Here is a 21,070-nt window from a genome sequence, read left to right as displayed (position 1 = left end):
GTCCATTTATCGCACAGGTTTACACTGGAGTGTCCCCAGCGGTTACAGACAGTGGAGGAGGCAGGAGATTATATACGTGGAGTGATGCACAGATCATTATCCCCTTTCTACAACATCTCGGCTCTGGGATTATTTACTCCCGGTATGAGAGAAGGTACTGGACGTGGAGCAGGACGGTCTGGCCAATGTTATAGGGCTGGGGTTCGGGATATGTCTATTAATACACTGACGGAATTTCTGGTTTATATAAATTTGCTTATTTGATGCATAATGAAAACTTCTGCAACTTTCTGATATTCTTTGTATTTTAATTATTTTCCATTTCCAAGATCTTTACTGATAGCGAATATAACAATTGTTATCAGACTGGACCATCCAGGCTGATACATTTTACCTGCACTGATACATTGTAGCAAACCAAACTGTCAGCACAGGAGTGTGATTTGTGCTGTCAATATGGGTTCAGTTTTTCTTCAGCCATTCACTGACCGCAAGTAGACATACGCATAAAGTCCTGTACTGATGGGATGTAATTGTTGCTCTTTTTTCTTTCTCTCTGGAGCAGCTGAAGATTTCATCAGCGCAGCAGGAAACCTCCGAGGTTTTGCCGTTGTGGGAATTTACAACGGAGAAGCCGCCTCCGTCCTGTGAGTAAATGATGGACCATTATTTCTCCTTCCCTCAGCGCTGTTGTTACATCAGGACCCATCGTCTCACTTAAAGGAGTTTTCCATGAGTACAGAAACATGGCTCCTTTTCCAATAACAGCACCACACTTATCCACAGGATAGATCTGGTATTGCAGCTTTTTATTTGACCTTAGGCTGTGTGCATACGCTGCGGATTTTGCTGCGGTTCCGCAGCGGTTTTGGCCGCTGCGGACCCGCAGCAGTTTCTGCTGCGGTGTACAGTACCATGATTCCCTATGGGAATCAAAAACCGCAGTGCAGACGGTGCGGAATTTTCCGCGCGGATTATCTGCGGTTTTCAATCCGCAGAAAGAATTGACATGTCAATTCTTTCTGCGGATTCTCCTTACAAAATCCGCGCGGATGAATCCGCACCTAATCCGCAGCATGTGCACACAGCCTGAGCTGCAGTACCAGACTCATCCTCTGCAGAGAGGTGGTTCGTATTTTTTCAGAAAGATGCCATATTTTGACGTTACATCGGGCATACCAATCAGAAGAGGCGCCGGAGATTTCGTCAGATAGGAGTCGATACACAGGACTCCTGCTCGGCAACTTTGGACTGCTTACCTGCTCTCCATCTGCTATACACAACCTACTAATAACTAGACAGTATCCAAACGTCGCCACCTTATAGTTCCACTATAGAGTGGAAGTCCTGAATGTGCACCTCCAATCCCTTTAAGTTTGAGCTCCAGAAACCCCCATTAGTGAGCTCACTGAGCGTCCCTCCGGTCAGACCATCAGTGATCACTAAGTTATCCTCATCCTAAGGACATGAAATAACTTATTATTTCAGTAACACCCCTTTAAATTTCATGTCATCACAATAAAGGATCCATTACAGGATTAAGTGGAAAAAGGAGAAAATAATGGGAGTTATCCCCTTCGTTTCACTCCTAATAACATCTGGTAACAGGAGTCGAATGTTGAGTCTGGCGTTAATGGTGCACGACCAGTTAAACCAGAACATCCGTTATAGTTGACGGCTGATGACCATGGCAGTGAGGGGCCGCTTTGTGTTCCATGCTGTGGTTTGAATACAATTTAGGTTTCCTTTAAGAAAACAGGAAAAATGTTAATTTATGAAAATTCTCTCATTTTGTGGAATTTTTTCTTTTCCCGTTGCCAAAAGTTGAACATTGATGAATGTGAACGAGGGGTCGAGTAAACAGTGGTAGCACAACATGCGGTCCCACCATATGGCTTTCCTGCATCCTCCTGACCCCAGATCGCAGGGTAATTTAGGAATCTGATTCCTGGAAATGACACAGATTCCCGGGACTGAATTCCCCGGACGACATAGGACAGAAAATATATGGGTAGATCTGGGAATACGGAAGGCGACCAGGACGTGACGTTCCATGTGCGGTCTTATATTACGCAGTGCGAGGTGCTTCATCAGGAGAAGACTTCTCATTCAGTGGTGATCTCATCCAGGTCTTGCCAAAGCCCCCAGTAGTCATAGCAGATGACTCATACTCATCCACTAGTCACAGAGGTCATCCCCCCTCAGTCACAGCTAAAACCTCCACCAATGTCCAGTAGTCACAAATCTCCCTGCCCGTTGTTTCCCCAGTAGTCACAGCACCCCCTAATTTCCCCAGTAGTCACTGCACCCCCTAATTTCCCCAGTAGTCACTGCACCCTCTCATTTCCCCAGTAGTCACTGCACCCTCTCATTTGCCCACTAGTCACTGCACCCTCTCATTTCCCTACTAGTCACTGCACCCTCTCATTTCCCCACTAGTCACTGCACCCTCTCATTTCCCCACTAGTCAGTGCACCCTCTCATTTCCCCACTAGTCAGTGCACCCTCTCATTTCCCCACTAGTCAGTGCACCCTCTCATTTCCCCACTAGTCAGTGCACCCTCTCATTTCCCCACTAGTCAGTGCACCCTCTCATTTCCCCACTAGTCAGTGCACCCTCTCATTTCCCCACTAGTCAGTGCACCCTCTCATTTCCCCACTAGTCACTGCACCCTCTCATTTCCCCACTAGTCACTGCACCCTCTCATTTAACCACTAGTCACTGCACCCTCTCATTTAACCACTAGTCACTGCTCTCTCTCATTTCCCCACTAGTCACTGCACTCTCTCATTTCCCCACTAGTCACTGCACCCTCTCATTTTCCCCACTAGTCACTGCACCCTCTCATTTTCCCCACTAGTCACTGCACCCTCTCATTTTCCCCACTAGTCACTGCACCCTCTCATTTTCCCCACTAGTCACTGCACCCTCTCATTTTCCCCACTAGTCACTGCACCCTCTCATTTTCCCCACTAGTCACTGCACCCTCTCATTTTCCCCACTAGTCACTGCACCCTCTCATTTTCCCCACTAGTCACTGCACCCTCTCATTTTCCCACTAGTCACTGCACCCTCTCATTTCCCCACTAGTCACTGCACCCTCTCATTTCCCCACTAGTCATTGCACCCTCTCATTTCCCCACTAGTCAGTGCACCCTCTCATTTCCCCACTAGTCAGTGCACCCTCTCATTTCCCCAGTAGTCAGTGCACCCTCTCATTTCCCCAGTAGTCAGTGCACCCTCTCATTTCCCCAGTAGTCAGTGCACCCTCTCATTTCCCCAGTAGTCAGTGCACCCTCTCATTTCCCCAGTAGTCAGTGCACCCTCTCATTTCCCCAGCAGTCAGTGCACCCTCTCATTTCCCCAGCAGTCAGTGCACCCTCTCATTTCCCCAGCAGTCACTGCATGCACCCTCTCATTTCCCCAGCAGTCACTGCATGCACCCTCTCATTTCCCCAGCAGTCACTGCATGCACCTTCTCATTTCCCCACTAGTCACTGCACCCTCTCATTTCCCCACTAGTCACTGCACCCTCTCATTTCCCCACTAGTCACTGCACCCTCTCATTTCCCCAGTAGTCAGTGCACCCTCTCATTTCCCCAGTAGTCAGTGCACCCTCTCATTTCCCCAGTAGTCAGTGCACCCTCTCATTTCCCCAGCAGTCAGTGCACCCTCTCATTTCCCCAGCAGTCAGTGCACCCTCTCATTTCCCCAGCAGTCACTGCATGCACCCTCTCATTTCCCCAGCAGTCACTGCATGCACCCTCTCATTTCCCCAGCAGTCACTGCATGCACCCTCTCATTTCCCCACTAGTCACTGCACCCTCTCATTTCCCCACTAGTCACTGCACCCTCTCATTTCCCCACTAGTCACTGCACCCTCTCATTTCCCCAGCAGTCACTGCACCCTCTCATTTCCCCAGCAGTCAAGGCACCCTCTCATTTCCCCAGCAGTCAAGGCACCCTCTCATTTCCCCAGCAGTCAAGGCACCCTCTCATTTCCCCAGCAGTCACTGCATGCACCCTCTCATTTCCCCAGCAGTCACTGCATGCACCCTTTCATTTCCCCAGTAGTCACTGCACACTCTCATTTCCCCACTAGTCACTACATCCCCTACTAACCTCCTTGGCAGTCGCAGCACCCCTCTATATCTTAGGAAATTGCAGGACCCCCTATTACTTTTCAGTAGTCACAGCAGGTGACTTCGCCACGTCCCCATTAGTCACGGCTGCCACCTCATCCCCAATACACAGCAGGACCCCAGGCGCACATTTCCCCAGTAGTCGCATCAGTCCCCCAGCCTTGGTAATCTCTTACTTTGCTATCTTTTCACATCACGTTGTAAATGTCGGTGGTGACTTTTAATATTTTTCTCTCTTCTCCTCTATGTCCGGTTGCACCATCCTGCAGGGCTCAGCATTATGGCACGCTGCCCCCTGCCGTGCTGTTTTCCCAGCACTCCTTGCAGAAAGTCAATGCCGTCTCCATCCACAGCGCTACCGTAGATGACATCCTCCCACTTCTACGACGGGAACTTCTAGGAGAGTTTGTGAGTTTTTTACATTTAATAAATAATATTTCTCTATTTCTTCATTGGCGGACACAGGAAACCATGGGTATAAAATGCCCTCCCCTCCCCGGTCAGTACGACGAAAGGCGGCATTTTATTATGTGGGGCGTCAGTGTGCAGCTTTCATGATGCCCTCGGGACTGTGACAGTCGACCTGTCTAGTCCCTTTATTCATGTCACCACTGTGTGTTTTGCACATGCAGTGTGGGTCAGTTTGTCTTACATTCTCTGTGCTGCTGTGGCGCACAGCATCTTCCACTTAGTCTTCTTCTGAAATACTCTGTTCTGCTGTAATTTTCCCAAAGAGACTGTTGTCTCCATTCTCTTATATGACAAAATGCAGCACTGTCCTCGTCAATGTGCCTTCCACTTGTGTCCTGAAACACTCTGTGCTGCAGTGTGACTCTAAATTCTTCTGCTAGGTAACTCCCAGTCTTATCCCCCACTTGTCTTCTTCTAAAAGATCATGAAACTACCCCATTGCCGGCATGAAAGCATCTGAAATACTTTGTGCTGCAGTGTGACACTAAATTCTCCTGCTAGGTAACTGCCAGTCTTATCTTCCACGTATCTCCAACTAACAGATCATGACATGACCCCATCGCCTGCAGCTCCATCCTCATGAGACGTATCAGATGGGGGTTACATAAAGACCAACTGATCGACACCTGGCGTCTTCTACATCCATGTGACTGAGAGTGTACGTTATACTCATCGGTACATGATAAATATCCATGTTTACATTACTTCTTCATCAAACACGATGGTGTACACTATCTTGTACAAGTCGCTATTGACAGTGTTTGTTTCTCTGATTACTCACGGGTTATTCTCACTATCCGGTTTTATTCCCAGACATGGGCAATGGATATTAAATACATCACTATTAGATAATCAGCTTACTATTCAAGAAATCCAGAATACCTTATTGGATTATTTTGCCACTAATAATAATAATCTTTATATAGCGCCAACATATTCCGCAGCGCTTTACAGTTTAACAGTTCCAAACACAAGTCATAAGTAACAATGTTAACAATACAATAATGAAAGCAAAATGAGACGACCCTGCTCGTGAGAGCTACAATCTACAATGGGGTGGGGGAGATACAAAGTACAGGTGTGTATTTACAGTGATGTATTTACAATGATGGTCAAGCCGTCGTGAGGGATGGATGGAGATGGTGAATGGGCTACTCAAGCACACTTACACATAGAATGACTGTGATTAATGAATGTGATAGGCCGCTCTGAACAAATGTGTTTTGAGGGAGCGCCTGAAACTATGCAAATTGTGGATAGTCCTAATTTCTTGCCACTAATTCTAGTGAGGGCATGTTCCCCAACATACGGTAATCTGTGGCGCGCATAAATGTGTGGTCCGGCAGATCTTAATCAAACATGAGTCACGTATAAAAACAGAGCAAGCTTCAGCTATTAGTGATTTGCTGGCCACATAAGAACCTCCGTGACCACAACACAAAAATTCAGGTAAAGCCCCAGGTCTTGGTGGTCTCCCCATGATCTATTTCCAAAAACTCTGCTCCTACTTGTTAAGTCTCTGCTTGTCTGCCATCACTGACATGACTCTTCCCAGATATGCCCACATTACAATTATACTTAAAGTAAGTAAAGATCCTACTCAGGGCTCTGGCTATCGCCCAATATCTTTACTTAATGTAGAGTTGACACTTTCTCTATCACTTTATCGGGGGACACAGAAACCATGGGTGTATGCTGCTGCCGCTAGGAGGCTGACACTATGCACAAAAAAAGGTTAGCTCCTCCTCCGCAGTATACACCCCACCGACCGGCACTAGTTTCCTCAGTTTAACTTAGTGTCAGTAGGAGGTGGACACGGGTCTTTCATTAGACCCATATCTACCTCAGTGTGCGTCATTTTCTTTTCAGGTTTCCGGAGGGATACAGAGTGAATGGTCACATCTGTAGTCCCACAAAGAGGCTATGAGTACGGCGTGTACTGCCACCCCGTATCCTCATAGCTCTCCACGGCAGGACCAAGAGCCCCGAGCACGGATGCGTGTCAGGCGATCCACCGGTCCTCGTCCCCGTCTCCCACCCACTCGCCCGCCAGAGCCTGTCGGCTGGAAGAGACGTGGACATCCTTCGGCTGGATGATAGAGGTACATCTTCCTCCACCGGTACATACTCAGAAGACACTGAAGAGCGGCAGGATTAGAGGGTAAGTATAAGACCCCTGAGTGGCATCTCCCTCAAGTATCCTCCTCCTTTCCCAGCTGCACTTATCTCAGGGCTTGTTAGCAGCCGGGCTGCAGTCATGGCTCCATTTTCCCCCAGGTGTCGGCTCCCTTCAGCAGCCCCTTTCTCTCCTCCTCCCCGGCTGCACTTATCCTAGTGCTGATTAGCAACCGGGCTGCGGTCATGTCTCCGTTATGGGGGCGATCGCCGCGGCAGCCGCATCTACTACAGGCCCCGGCTTCAGTTTGGGCCTACCTCGGCATTGCGGCCACGCCCCCGCCTTCCTCCTTAGACGGGCTTCTCTCCCGCCCACCGCTCTCTTCCTTGGTGTCTGTGTCCCAGGGGCGGCGCTCAGCCTCCTAACCTGCCTATAGGCAGCGGGCGACGCCATCTTCCGCCTCCTTACTGCGGTCAGCCCCGCCCTCTCCTTTCCCCTGTCTCCTCAGGAAGCGCGCGCTTTTCTACCCGGCTCTTCTCAGGCTGATGCCATTTTCTCAGCCTGTCAGAATCGGGGGCCCCACAGACCCAGATGAGCGGTGCAGCATTGGGGGACACAGCAAGCGTTTGCTGGAAGCAGCCGCAGGACACCGGACCGTGAGTAGGCTCTGCTGTGCAGACTGACACCCTCCTCTGCCTCCTGTCCCCTAACCTTCCGGCACTCCTTCAGTGACTGTTCCCTCATTATGTCTAACTCTAAGCCTGATCGGGCCCGTCTCCCTTCTTCCACTTGCACTTTAGTCAAGTTTTTTGCATGTTCTTCTTGCAAACACAAACTTCCCTCAGGTCAGTCTACTCCCCTCTGCCTTGACTGCAGCAATCCCATCCAGCCCGCTGCCCAGGAGCCACCTATTGCTCCACGTGAGAGTGAATTCCCCATTCCTGACTGGGCTTCTTCTCTGTCTCAATCGGTGGCGGTTCTTATTAAGGTGTCTCAATCCCTAGTGGCTGTTCTTGATAAGTTGCCCCTGGACACTTCTGGAGGATCCAGCAGGTCACAAGAGGCTCCATCTGAGACAGCTAGTATGAGCCGCAAAAGGCCCAGGCAGGATCTCCGGTCGGAATCCTCTCCTCGCCCCACCTCACCACATAGTCCTTCCCAGCACTCTCCTTCCCGTGCCTCCTCACCCAAGTCAGGCGAAGCATTCTCGGATGCGCCATCCGAAGAGATTTTAGAGCTGGATTCGGAACATGACGCGGACATGAAGGTTACGGTACAGAACCTCATTGCAGCAATTAACCATACTTTCGAGATTACAGCCTCCCCTGCGAAACCCTCAGATCAGGAGGTTTCGTTCAGAAGGGCAGAAACACCTTCCAGAGTCTTCTCCTCTCACTCTGAGTTTGGCAAGCTCCTCACCAGGGAAAGAGAAAATCCCACCAGGCGCTTTCAAAGAGGGAAGCGTTTCGGCGTGCTATATCCATTTTCTCAGGAGCTCACTGACAACTGGTCGGCTTCCCCCTCTGTAGACGCTCCCGTGTCTAGACTATCTAACAACACGGTCCTTCCAATTTCAGGCGTGGTGTCTCTGAAGGATTCTAACGACAGGATCATAGAATCCTTAGCAAAGTCAGCATTCAAAGCGGCTGCGACGGTGCTAAGCCCAACCTTTGCTTCCACTTGGGTAGCCAAGGCCATAGCTACTTGGGCGGAGGATCTCCGCCAAGGCATTCTTGATGGAGCCCAACCAGAGCGACTGGCAGAGCTAGCCAACCAGATCTCCCATGCAGGGGAATATTTGGTCTCCGCCTCCTTAGATGCTGCCATTTGCGCAGTTCAAGCGTCCAGCAACTTAGTTGCAATCCGGCTTACAATTTGGCTCAAGGCCTGGCAGGCGGATTTGTCTTCAAAAAAGTCCCTTACCAATCTGCCCTTTCAGGGTGCGCGTCTCTTCGGATCCCAGCTGGACCAGATTATCAAAGACGCCACTGGGGACACAAGCTCTCTTCTCCCTCAGTCCAAGCCTCCAAGGCGCCAGTTTTGGCCCTTTCGGTCTTTCCGCCGCTTCGCGACGGCAGAACCTTTTTCCAACCAACAAAGGCCGCAAGCACGCCAGGATAGGAAGAAGGTCTCCTTTAGGCCCACTCCATCCTGGCGATCTCACTCCTCCCAGGGCAGATCCTCCAGGTCCAGAACTGGAAGGTCCACATCGGCATGACTATCAGCAAAGTTCCGGGGCGCTTTCCCAACTGGTCGGCCGACTACTTTTCTTCAGAGACGTCTGGCTTGCCTCGGTGGAAGATGCTTGGGTCAGGGAGGGTGTTTCCTCAGGATACAAAATAGAGTTCATCTCTCGGCCCCGGGATCGCTTCTTCGAGTCCCGACCTCCAAAAGACCCCGCCTTAGTTCCGAGCTTCTTTGCATCCATCGCCTCTCTTCTCAGTTCGGGGGTGATTGTGCCCATTCCCGAAACAGAACGATTCACAGGGTTCTGCTCAAACCTGTTTGTAGTGCCGAAAAAAGGCGGAACTGTTCGGCCCATTCTGGACCTCAAACTACTGAACAAGAGGGTCCGCCTGCGACACTTCAGGATGGAGTCCCTTCGTTCAGTAATCACTTCCATGGAGGCGCAGGAATTCATGTGCTCAATAGATATTCAAGATGCCTATCTGCATGTCCCCATCTTTCACGGGCATCAGAAATTCCTGCGTTTCGCGATTCATTAGGACCACTACCAGTTTGTCGCCCTGCCGCTTGGTCTCGCCACCACGCCCAGAGTGTTTACGAAGATTATGGCGGCGGTGATGGCCCTGTTGAGGTCAGAGGTCTCATTCTTTTCCCGTACCTCGACGACATTCTGATCAAAGCTTCGTTTTCACCAGACTCTCCAAAGCCTTACCATCGTTCTCGACACCCTGTCCAGATTCGGGTGGCTCGTAAACAAAAGAAAGTCATGCCTCGTTCCGACCCAACGTCTTGTGTTTCTAGGCTTATTGTTCAATACCCGTCAATTGAGGATCTTTCTTCCGGAAGAGAAAATGATCTCCCTGCGGCGAGATGTACGATCGCTGCAGAGTACAAAGCTTCCATCCTTCCGGTCAGCCATGAAAGTCTTGGGAAAGATGGTTGCGACGACCGAAGCGATTCCCTTTGCTCAATTCCACACGAGACGGCTTCAACAGGCCATCCTATCTCGGTGGAACAGGTCCGTTCTCTCCCTGGATCGCCCAATTCACCTCTCGCCCCGGGTCAAACGGTCCCTCAATTGGTGGTTGACGTCACCTCTCATTTCCCTGGGCCGGTCATTCCTTCCGATTCACTGGCAGATCGTGTCAACGGACGCCAGCCTTCTCGGCTGGGGTGCAGTGTTTCGAAATCAGACTGTTCACGGTCAGTGGTCGACTCAGGAGACAACTCTGCCTATCAACGTCCTCGAGATTCGGGCGATTTATCTGTCTCTCATTCACTGGGAAAGGCTTCTCCAGGGTCTGCCGGTCCGGATTCAGACAGACAATACCACAGCGGTGGCGTATGTCAACCACCAAGGAGGGACACGGAGCTCCTCGGCTCTAGCGGAAGTGTCCAAGATTCTTCACTAGGCAGAGGTATCGGTCCCAGCGATATCTGCAGTGCACATTCCCGGCATGGACAACTGGGCTGCCGATTTTCTCAGCCGCGAGGGTCTCGCGGCGAGAGAGTGGTCCTTACATCCGGACGTCTTCCATCAGCTTTGCCGTCGTTGGGGGACTCCGGACGTAGATCTTCTGGCGTCTCGCCTGAACAGGAAGGTCCCACAGTTCGTAGACAGGGCCCGAAATCCTCTCGCAGTGGGCGCCGATGCTCTGACCATTCCCTGGTCTCAGTTCAAGCTCCCCTATCTGTTTCCTCCCCTTCCTCTTCTTCCCAAACTGTTGAAGAAAATCATGGCGGAGGGGGTACCAGTCATCCTCATCGCTCCGGATTGGCCCAGAAGGGCTTGGTTCGCGGACATCGTCAACCTTCTTGCGGACGCCCCCTGGAAGCTTCCAGACAGAGCAGATCTGTTGTCTCAGGGTCCAATCTGCCACCCCAATTCTCAGCCGCTCAATTTAATGGTGTGGCTGTTGAAACCGCGGTTCTGAATCGGTCAGGTTTTTCGGATTGGGTTATTCACACCATGATCCAGGCTCGAAAACCATCGTCTTCCAGAATTTCTTATCGTACGTGGAAGGCCTATTTCACTTGGTGCGAGGCCAATGACGTTCTGCCCATGTCCTTTTCTCTCCCTTCTATCCTGGCGTTCCTCCAGGCAGGCCTAGATGCGGGCCTTGCCCTCAGCTCTCTGAAGGGTCGGGTCTCGGCACTTTCCATCCTTTTTCAGAAGATGTTGGCCTCCCGTCCGCAGGTCAAAACCTTTCTTCAGGGAGTGGCTCATACGGCACCCCCGTACCACGCTCATGTGGATCCTTGGGATCTCAATCTGGTTCTGGAGGCTCTTCAACGGTCACCCTTTGAACCTCTCAGGGAAGTCGCCCTATCCCTTCTCTCCTTTAAAGTAGCCTTTCTAGTGGCCATCACCTCCATCCGGCGTGTGTCGGAATTGGCGGCCCTTTCTTGTCGCCCCCCCTTTCTTGGTGCTCCATCAGGACAAGGTGGTCCTGCGGCCCCCGCCTTCCTTTCTTCCTAAGGTGGTGTCCACTTTCCACCTAAATGAGGACATTGTTCTCCCGTCCTTTTGTCCAGGTCCACTCCACCCTCTGGAGCGCTCCTTGAACAAGCTAGACCTTGTCAGGGCGATGAAGGTTTACCTGGCTAGGACGTCTCCCTTGCGGAAGACAGACTCTCTCTTTTCATCATTCCAGATGGTGTGCGCAAAGGTCAGCCGGCCTCTAAGGCTACCATTGCTCGCTGGATCATATCGGCTATTTTGGAGGCCTACCCGGTCAAGCATCGAGTGCCCCCTCCTGGAATTAGAGCTCACTCTACCCGGGCAGTGGGTGCCTCCTGGGCGGTGCGCCACAGAGCTTCCGTGCAGCAGCTCTGCAAAGCGGCAACCTGGTCTTCGGTCCACACCTACGCTTCGGCGGACGGCAGCCTAGGCAGAAGGATCCTGCAGGCGGCAGTGGTGGGTCCTCAGACCTAATGGAAGTTTGCTTCTCCCCCCCCCCCCCCAGGGACTGCTTTGGGACGTCCCATGGTTTCTGTGTCCCCCAATGAAGCGATGGAGAAAACAGGATTTTTGGGTTGCTTACCGTAAAATCTGTTTCTCGAAGCCTTCATTGGGGGACACAGCACCCTCCCATGTTCTGCAACTCCTGTTCTTATGTTGTTGTTGATTCCAGTTGAGTTGTTTGTTCTGTTTTCATTCTGTGTTGTTACTTCTCCTACTGCTTTCTCACTAACTGAGGAAATTAGTGCCGGTCAGTGGGGTGTATACTGCGGAGGAGGAGCTAACCTTATTTGTGCATGGTGTCAGCCTCCTAGTGGCAGCAGCATACACCCATGGTTTCTGTGTCCCCCAATGAAGGCTTCGAGAAACAGATTTTACGGTAAGCAACCCAAAAATCCTGTTTTATACCACAATTCTAGCAACCATACTAGCTCTTGTGCCCGGAGACATAATTCACACTGACCAGTCGGGATTTACGTCCGGCAGAGAAGCAAGGGACAACACCATGAAGGCCTTGAATCTCATTTATAGAGACAAATTGGATGACACCCTTGATGCTCTTATCCACAGATGCCGAAAACTCCTTTGATCGGGTCAACTAGGTGGAAAAAGAGTTGAAATCTATTGGGTTGCAGATCTCCATGCTAAAGTGGATCAGTTCTCTCTGTCGTACTTCCTCCGCCTGTGTGCGGGTGAATAGTGTTTTCTCCATGAAATTTCCAATGCAAATGGCACTCGGCAAGGCTGTCCCCTTTCTCCCCTAATTTTTATCCTCGCTCTTGAGCCCTTCCTTCGGTGTATCCGATCCAGCCCAGATATTATGGGTCTAAAGATTCTAAATATCTTACAAAGTTGCAGCTTATACGGATATTATTCTTCATGACTACCCGATTGTATCTCTTCATAGCTTGATGTTGGAATGTAACAAATATGCAGTTTGTCTAATTCTAAAATTAACATAACGAAGTCGGAGGCTCTGAATATAAATCTCCCTTTGAAATTAGTTTCCTCATTACACAATTCATGTAAATTTTGTTAGTCACCTCGGTCCCTGAAGTATCTAGGCATTCTCCTCACCGCTGATACTAATTCCATCTTCAAGCTTGATTTTTTTACCATTGCTTCAGAACATTAAAGTTGATTGTTCAAAATGGTGTAAACTTTGCTTGGTTTGGCAGATGTGAAATTCCTAAAATGAATGTTCTCCCTCGCATATTATATCTTTTTCAAACTCTTCCCATTAAAGTCCATAGATCCTTCTTCAAATCTGTAGTGTCCTAGTGTCACATCTATAGGTTTCCTATGGGCTAATAAAGCAGCTAGACTCCAGCGATCCCTCCAACGTAGACCAAAATGTCGAGGTTGATTTGTTTCTTCTGGATATAAAAGCAATTATCTGTCTGCTCACATGTCTAGTTGGTATAGATTGGTGAGGCACGCGTCGGTGAAGCCATGGGTACAGATAGAACAAAGCTTTTCAGAGGCCACTATAGCGGCTCCCCTGGTTCCCTTCCATTTCCCAAACTTCGTTAAAATCTCATCCTACAATTAGTGCTACACTCGATTGCTGCTCCAGCCAGACCAGAGATACACAAACTTCTTCCCATTCCATCTCCATTATTGCCTGTTATCTGCTCTCTGGGATTTTCCCCTGGTCTGTCAGACCCTGTGTTCAGACTTTGGATCTCAGGGAAATTTTAGGGCCTCCCATATTAGTGTAGATGCTGATTGGCCTTCATTAGAGGCACTTCCAGCTATTATTGACCCCTTGCCACTGGGCACATGGCGTTCTCTCCAACTGTCACTTTGGTTGCTCTCTTCCAAACTACACTCAATACACATGAACCCTTCCTGCTTTGGAAACTCTTTGTCTGGGTGAGGGAGGATTCGTCATGTGCTTCATCCCTCAATGCTAACTAACCCAATGGATCGTCCGCCCCCCGATTACTAACACAATGGCAAGAGGACTTGGGCATCACTAGCTCCATGGAACAAAGGGAAAGGATATTGTCCTTGGCACACAAATCGCCCATGAATTCTCGGTTCGGGAAGTGAATCTCAGACTTCTTTCTCGGTGGTTCAGGATCCTGTCCGGTTTTACAACCGTTCTGGACTGAAGGGAAAAGCATTATCAGGTCGATTACAGACATTTCAACGTATGGGTCCTGAATAGTGATGAGCGAGTATGCTCGTTGCTCTGGTTTTCCCAAGGGTGCTCGGAGATTTTGTGTCGACGCAGCTGCATGATTTTGCGGCTGCTAGACAGCCTGAATACATGTGGAGATTCCCTAACAAACAGGCAATCCCCACATGTATTCAGGCTGTCCAGCAGCCACAAATCATGCAGTGGGGGCGAAAGAAACTAAATCTCCGAGCACATCCAAATACTTGGAGATCACCCGAGCATGTTCGGGAAAACCCGAGCAACGAGTATACTCGCTCATCACTAGTCCTGAACTATTCCTTCTACAGCTCTGAGACTTCCGTTTCCTCCTACAATCCGTCTCTCCTAAGATTTTTGGTGATGGCTGCCAGAGCTTGTGTTCCGCTGTTAAAGTACTGTCACACTTAGCGATATCGCTAGCAATATCGCTATAACTTGTGACGTTATAGCGATATTGCTAGCGATATCGCTGTGTCTGATAGTTACCTCCGACCGCTCCCCCGCTGGTTATCGCTGATCGCGCGAGAACGTCCTGGACCGCTTCTCGTCATCAGCTTCCTGCGGCGCTTCCTGTGGAGAGACGAGCGTGGAGCCGGGCGGGAGGACGTCAGGATCTCCTAGTGTGACAGGTAAGTAGCGACCCCCGTCCCCAGCGATGTCGCTGGTGAGATCTGCCTGTGTGGCAGCTCACTAGCGACCACTTAGCGATGCACCAGCGATCCTGACCGCGTCATATCACTGGTCGAGATCGCTGGTACATCGCTAAGTGTGACAGTACCTTTACTGTAGAAAGCTAATCCCCCTAGCCCATCCCCCCTGATTTCTAAGGTCAATGATTTAATTACATGGAGGACTTGGCGGCTTCTCTCTACAGCAGATACGAGGTCTTCTATAAAATCATGTCTCTACTGGATGGGATTCCAGCTCTGCAGTGAGTATGGCCGTCTCGTGCAGTAGACCCTCACACTTCCATGTCATTTGGGTCTTTGTTGGCATGGCTGCCTGGATTGGGGGGCACTCTATCCCCTCCATACTTCACACTTTCATTTCTTTCCCCATTTACCCTTCTCTTTCTGTCTTTTCCTTCATGCCTGAATTTCTACTCTCTTCTCTTTACTTTCCATCTCCTTCCTATGTTAATATGAAGATTGGATGAAACGAGGTCACAATGTAGATTCTTGTTCACGTTACAGATGTTTTGGAAAATATGTCTGATTTTTGGCTTTATATATATTTACTGTGTTTTTGTCCCTAAATAAAAAAAAAAAAAAAAAAAATAGCCCATGAAATCTCCTGAAGCACTCTGTGCTGCGGGGACCCTGTTCCTTCCGCTTCTGTTTGTGTCCCCCTCTACTTTTCTCGTCACACGCAGCCGAGTCATTGCAAAGATAACCACACTGCCGTATTGTCCACTCTCCTGAAATGCCCTGTGCTGCTTGCTTTCTGCCTGATCTTATTTCCTTGGCACAGTTCACATGCGCTTCTTTGCCAAAGGCTTCATTAGGGAACGTAACTGCGGCGCTGTGATGATCACAGGGGCGTCTGCAGTCAGTTACAGCCCTTTTATGAGAAGACGATCAGTAAATCACGCAGTTACATCTTTTTACCCTCTTAAGGATGCCACCAGTTTTCATTTTTGCATTTTTTTTCCCCTTCTTCCCAGAGCCATAACTTTTTATTTTTCCGCCCTCACAGCCATGTGAGGGCTCGTTCTCTGTCAGACACCGTTCACTTTACCGCAATGTGCTGGAAAAGGAGAAAAAAATCCAAGTATGGTGAAAAAAAAAAATACGATTCTGACTTTTTTTGGGTTTTATTTGTGCAATGTTCGTTATTCATTTTCTTTTTAAATTTTTATATTTTTGAATTGGGGAAAGCTTGTTATTTTTTATTTATTTATTTTTTCTATTGAAAATCATTTTTCTTTTTCATATTTTGACTTTTTTTTTTGTTTTGTTTCTAGTTTCCCATAAGATTAGTTCTTCAGCTTATAGTAAAAACAATCCCTGCCTCAAATGAAGCTCGGCCAGTCACCTGTGGCGACACTTCACTGAACGACCAAAGGGGCGGCGACAACCATGGCTGCCATGATAGTCCATCGGTACCCCGCGATCACATCGTGGTGGGGCTCCTGAATGGTCGCCCTTCTGGGCTTGTGCCTCTTACTTGCCGCTGTCAGAGGCAGGTGCTGGCTGTATAACACAGACCGCGCTTGCCATGAGCTGCGCCTTACACCCGCTGCATGAATCTCCATCCTTCTTATCATACGACATATTAGAGCAGAACAGGCAATAAGAAAAATGTCACAGATCTATGATCGACTAACAATCCTGATCCTTAAAGGGGTTGCCTATATTCCACTTTTTCCTTCAGTGAACTGTTGTTCTGTAGTGATCCGTTGTTCTGTCTGGCGGCATCAGGCAGCAAGTGTTAAGATTCCATGCAGCGCCTCCACTGTGGAAATGAAGCAATTACACCACTCTCATTGAAATCAACGGTCCTCATCTATAATGTTTGCAGTTCCAGGTCCAGACTAGAGACTCTCTTTGCAGTTCAACAAGGTTGCGAAATGCTTGGAAAAAAAAAAGGGATCAATTGTAATTTTGTATCAGGATGCAATAAATGCCAATCAGAACAGCAGGTCTTGTAGCCACGTCCCTTTAATTATCCAGACTTCTTTTCTTCGTCTTTCCACAGCCGGAGGTCACCGTGGAGTCGCTCCCCGCCCTCATGAAACTCCAGAAGCCTATGCTCATCCTCTTCTCTGATGGTGTTGTCGACCCTCGCATCGAGAAGCACGTTTTAAGTCTGGTGAGAGGAAGGTATCTGGAGCAGATGACGACTTGCTGGCTGAACATGTGAGTAATAATCCGCTTCTTGCAAGTATTTCAGGCGTATTCATGGACTTTGCAGATGGAACCTAACTGTGAAGGGAAATAATAAATCCCAATGACTTTCTACCGATATCCTCCAAACCCCTTTAACGGAGCAATTATATGTACGTCCGAACATTTTTAGCTGAACTTGTCGTTTTGCTCTAAAAAGTTGCAAATAAAAGAAGAAAGGTTAAAGACAAAAATAAAGTGTTTTTGATTTAGCACAAAATTCATTAACCAATTTTGAAGAAGTAGATGTAAAAACCGTCAAAAAAATTAAATAAAAAATATGGAACAAAAGCACCAGTACTTCACCTGATAGAGTAGGTAATTGCGGCTTGAGTGGTCCGTGTGCCCACCCCAACGCGCGTTTCGGAATGCCTTCGTCAGGGGGCGTGATGTTGGAGAACAAGCTCGGGTTTAAAAAGACCACAGACCGGAAGAATATCGTGTGTAAGACCCGGAAGTTGTAGTACGCTACCATGACGACCTACGCTCGGGCCGTGAAGTCAGAAACACGTGGGGCCCCACGTGATTCGATGCCCATCACCCATAGGCGCCGTGGCCGGCAAGGCAGCAGGAGCACGGAACGCATGCGCAAATATATAATACTATTATGTGATATATATTCATCACCTGGTATGAATATTGATCTAAGAACCAAGTTATATCATCACTTTGTGCTATGGGCGTTTATGGTCTGTTGTGCCCTCATTTCTTGAGGTTGTCTATTGGTTTTATCAGCATGTACATACTAATCCTTGTCTGCCTACTAATAAAGCAATATTATTTTTCTATCTGGACCTGTGGTTGTCTGCTTGGTTATTTCTCCCCCCTTCTCTTACATACGTGTGTATGACAACCGGTCCCATTTTTGTCCATGGTATTAATTTTGGGGGTTATACATTTAGGAATTTCTTTATTATATTAGTCTCTCTCCAATATACCAATGTTCGCCACTTATCTTTTTCATTACTTTCCACTTTCTTGCAGAAGGAACACTCCGGACGGGCTCCTGGTACTGAAGGCGTATTTCAGCGTGATCCCACCCTTGCCTCAGCTTGTACTCATCACTTCTGATTCTTCGGGACAAGTCTTCGCTCTTCCCTTAGATCAGCAGGTTAATGAAGTCGGCATCTTATATTGGCTGGAAATGATAAAAGCTGGCGAGGAAGATCCCATCTGTAAGTGGCCATCAGATAAGATTCTTCTTCGGAGTTCCAGCTTGTGCCCCCTCCGCTCTGATCATTTTCTATGGGACTGCTCGGCCTCAGCTCCAGAAAGATGGTTTCTGCAGAGCCAGTATTTGAGACAGTCGAGGGGCTCCGCAGTCAGATATCCGGTGATGAAAGACTAATTTTGTCTTTGTAAAACTTACCTAATGTTATACCTGGTGCAGGGCTAGAAAAAGAGACCTCCGGCATCACGTCCGTTCCCGCCTGGCATCGTGACCAGACCCTCCCGGCATCACATCCGGTCCCCCCCTCCCTGGCATCATCACACCCGGTCCACACCGGCATCATGTCCCGTCCCCTCCGACATCACCTCCGGTCCTTTCCAGTCTACACTAGGCATAACGCAGTGTATCGGATTAGCTCGGAGCTTGACTCTTAAGGCCATGTTCACACCATGTGTTCGTAATGTGCGGGTTTTTTTTGCCATGCTTTTGTAAAAACTCCTTGAGATTTTATCACTTCAAGAAAATTGCTCCAAAATGAAAAAAAAAACGCGTTGTGTGAACGAGTCCTGCTACTGCAACAGAGCTCAAAGATTAGACAAAACATGTCCGCTCTATTCTATAAACAGTGCCACACCTGGCCATAGGTTGTGTTTGGTATTGCAGCTTTTTTTTTTACAATTTTTCTCGCAAAGTGAACGTAGCGGAGCTGCGGTACCTCGCATCGCAGCATTGATGAGGACCATGTGATGATTGGTGCCCGTACAGCAGACGGGTCTTATGATTTATTTCCCGACATGCTGTAATGTTCTCATTTTTACCCTTCCAGACGCTTTATCTAAGGATGATTGGGGGGCTCCGCTTCCACACTACGATTTCCTCGCCATGATGGATGAAGCTGATCCCAACTTGGCTGCTCAGAAAATTCGGATACATATGAAATCCAGCAGAAGTAGAAAAGCCTCAGTGTACGATGAAGACGAGGAGGAGAAGCGGCAAAGAAAAGCCTCAAGTCTCCGCGGGACCTTCCCGCAGTTTATAGATGGAGAAGAAGAGTCCGCGCCGCACCAGGAGCTGTGAACCGGGAGCGACTTACCGGATTTCTCAGTCTGAGTGTCTGATCTGTGCATGGCCGACCAGAACCATTCAACACTTATCTACATACAGGACATAAGTCGCATTTTGCTGGCAGTCCGGCCGCCGTGACCCCCAACAATCCCAAGAATGGGCACAGATTTTATTGTCTGTCAGGGCTGTCTTTGGCGATGTCTGTCAGTACCATACACACTACGCATGCTCAACCACCGCTCCATTCTAACAGGGGCTCCAGAAACCTGTTTTTGGGTTTGGTGGGCGTCCCAGCTGCAGGACCCCATCTACTAGCAACTTATCCCCTATTCTGTGAATAGTCTGCTCTATCTGTGCCATGCTTTATACTGCAGCACTGTTTTTTCAGACTGATGTCCATGCTAATTAGATGATGTACCCTTTAATTTTTTTAATTGGGCCCTGTGGTTTTATGTTATGTCTTCCCATATAGATGGTTCCTTTTCCTCTAATAAATGTGCTTTACTACATTGGAGCTGTTGAGTTTTTGTTTTTTTTAATGGATTTTCCTAAAAATCGCCAGTTGCCTGTCTTCTATTACAGGGTGAGGGCAGAGCGATCAGATCATATGTAACCTCAGTCCTGGGGATATTGTGCTGAGACACTTGGCAGAAGACACAGATGAAGGGAGCCAGAGCGACGCTCGCTGAGACACACTGCAGAAGACAGAGATAAAGGAGCCGGACCGGTGCTCACTGAGACACACTGTAGAAGACATAGATGAAGGGAGCCTGAGCAGCGCTCACTGAGACACACTGCAGAAGACACAGATGAAGGAGCCGGAGCGGCGCTCACTGAGATACACTGCAGAAAACCCAGATGAAGGCGCCGGGGCAGCGCTCACTGAGACAGTCAGCAGAAGACAGAGATGAAGGGACCTGGAGCATCGCTCACTGAGACACTCGACAGAATACACAGATGAAGGGAGCTGGAGTGTCGCTCCCTGGGACACACTGCAGAAGGCCGAGATGAAGGGAGCCCAAGTGGCGCTCACCGAGACACTCGGCAGAAGACACAGATGAAGGCGTCGGAGCGGGGCTCACTGAGACAGTTGGCAGAAGACACTAATGAAGGAGCCGCAGCGGCGCTCACTGAGACACACTGCAGAAGACAGATGAAGGAGCCGGAGCAGCGCTCACCGAAACATACTGCAGAAAACACAGATGAAGGGAGCCGGAGCGGTGCTCACAGAGACACTCGGCAGAAGATGCAGATTAGGGAAGCAGGAGCGGTGCTCCCTGGTCACATTGTAATAAATCAGATGTCAGTTTCTGCAATTTGTCCATATCTCGTGTGTGATGTCACTGAGTCTTGTGTCCAGACAGAAGCTCTTCTCATACACAGCCAATAATTCGCTGGATGTTACAGTAGCAGAATTGTTCATGACATTTTGTTAAACCTCATCCACATGATGCAGCAAAAATTTCTGCAGTGGAAATTACTGGCACTGCAGATTTGGGAACTGATTTCAAAAGACTAAAGTGTAAGCTGAATGATAGGGTGCAAATCTGTGCAACACACGGCGGATCTCCAAGGATAAAAGTTTGATGTCACTGAGATAAAGCCGAGTGCACATTGACGCGATTCTTGTGACATTTGGTTTTTCTATGGACCAATTTTTCGCTGGAATAAATTCAAACTCTTGTGAATGCGGCCGGAGGGGTTTCAGGTGTTATTTATTACCAGGCCAATGCGATACTGGAAGCAGAACCTGTCGTGTAGCCAAAGACTGTGCTCTGCCATCTCTACATAACAGCATGACGGAAGTACAAGTGTGTGGAGATGTGAAAAGTCAGCGGCAAAAAATCAAAATCCTTGGGATGTTTTAAGATTTGTGTGTGGCAGCAGCTCACGCAGCTAGACAGCA

General features: G+C 48.8%; 1 protein-coding gene across 3 annotated transcripts in view; it reads left to right on the top strand.

The window, feature by feature from the left end:
* TXNDC16 (thioredoxin domain containing 16) overlaps positions 1–19,673 on the top strand; it is a 50,776-nt gene extending 31,103 nt beyond the window's left edge. For 2 of the 3 annotated variants that reach the window (XM_073577918.1, XM_073577916.1), the window contains exons 15-20: positions 18–154; positions 566–647; positions 4,413–4,551; positions 16,741–16,901; positions 17,913–18,103; positions 18,926–19,673. In XM_073577918.1, coding sequence (XP_073434019.1) covers positions 18–154; positions 566–647; positions 4,413–4,551; positions 16,741–16,901; positions 17,913–18,103; positions 18,926–19,176 — 961 coding nt within the window. In that variant the 3' untranslated portion in view covers positions 19,177–19,673. The remainder of the gene's footprint in view (positions 1–17; positions 155–565; positions 648–4,412; positions 4,552–16,740; positions 16,902–17,912; positions 18,104–18,925) is intronic. The other variant, XM_073577919.1, reaches the window with a different exon arrangement.
* The last annotated feature ends 1,397 nt before the right edge of the window (positions 19,674–21,070 follow it).

The sequence above is a fragment of the Dendrobates tinctorius genome, unplaced genomic scaffold, assembly GCF_039654945.1.
Source record: "Dendrobates tinctorius isolate UK_male_01 unplaced genomic scaffold, ASM3965494v1 ptg000058l, whole genome shotgun sequence".
Taxonomy (NCBI): Eukaryota; Metazoa; Chordata; class Amphibia; order Anura; family Dendrobatidae; genus Dendrobates; species Dendrobates tinctorius.
This window is presented reverse-complemented; position numbering and strand designations above follow the sequence as displayed.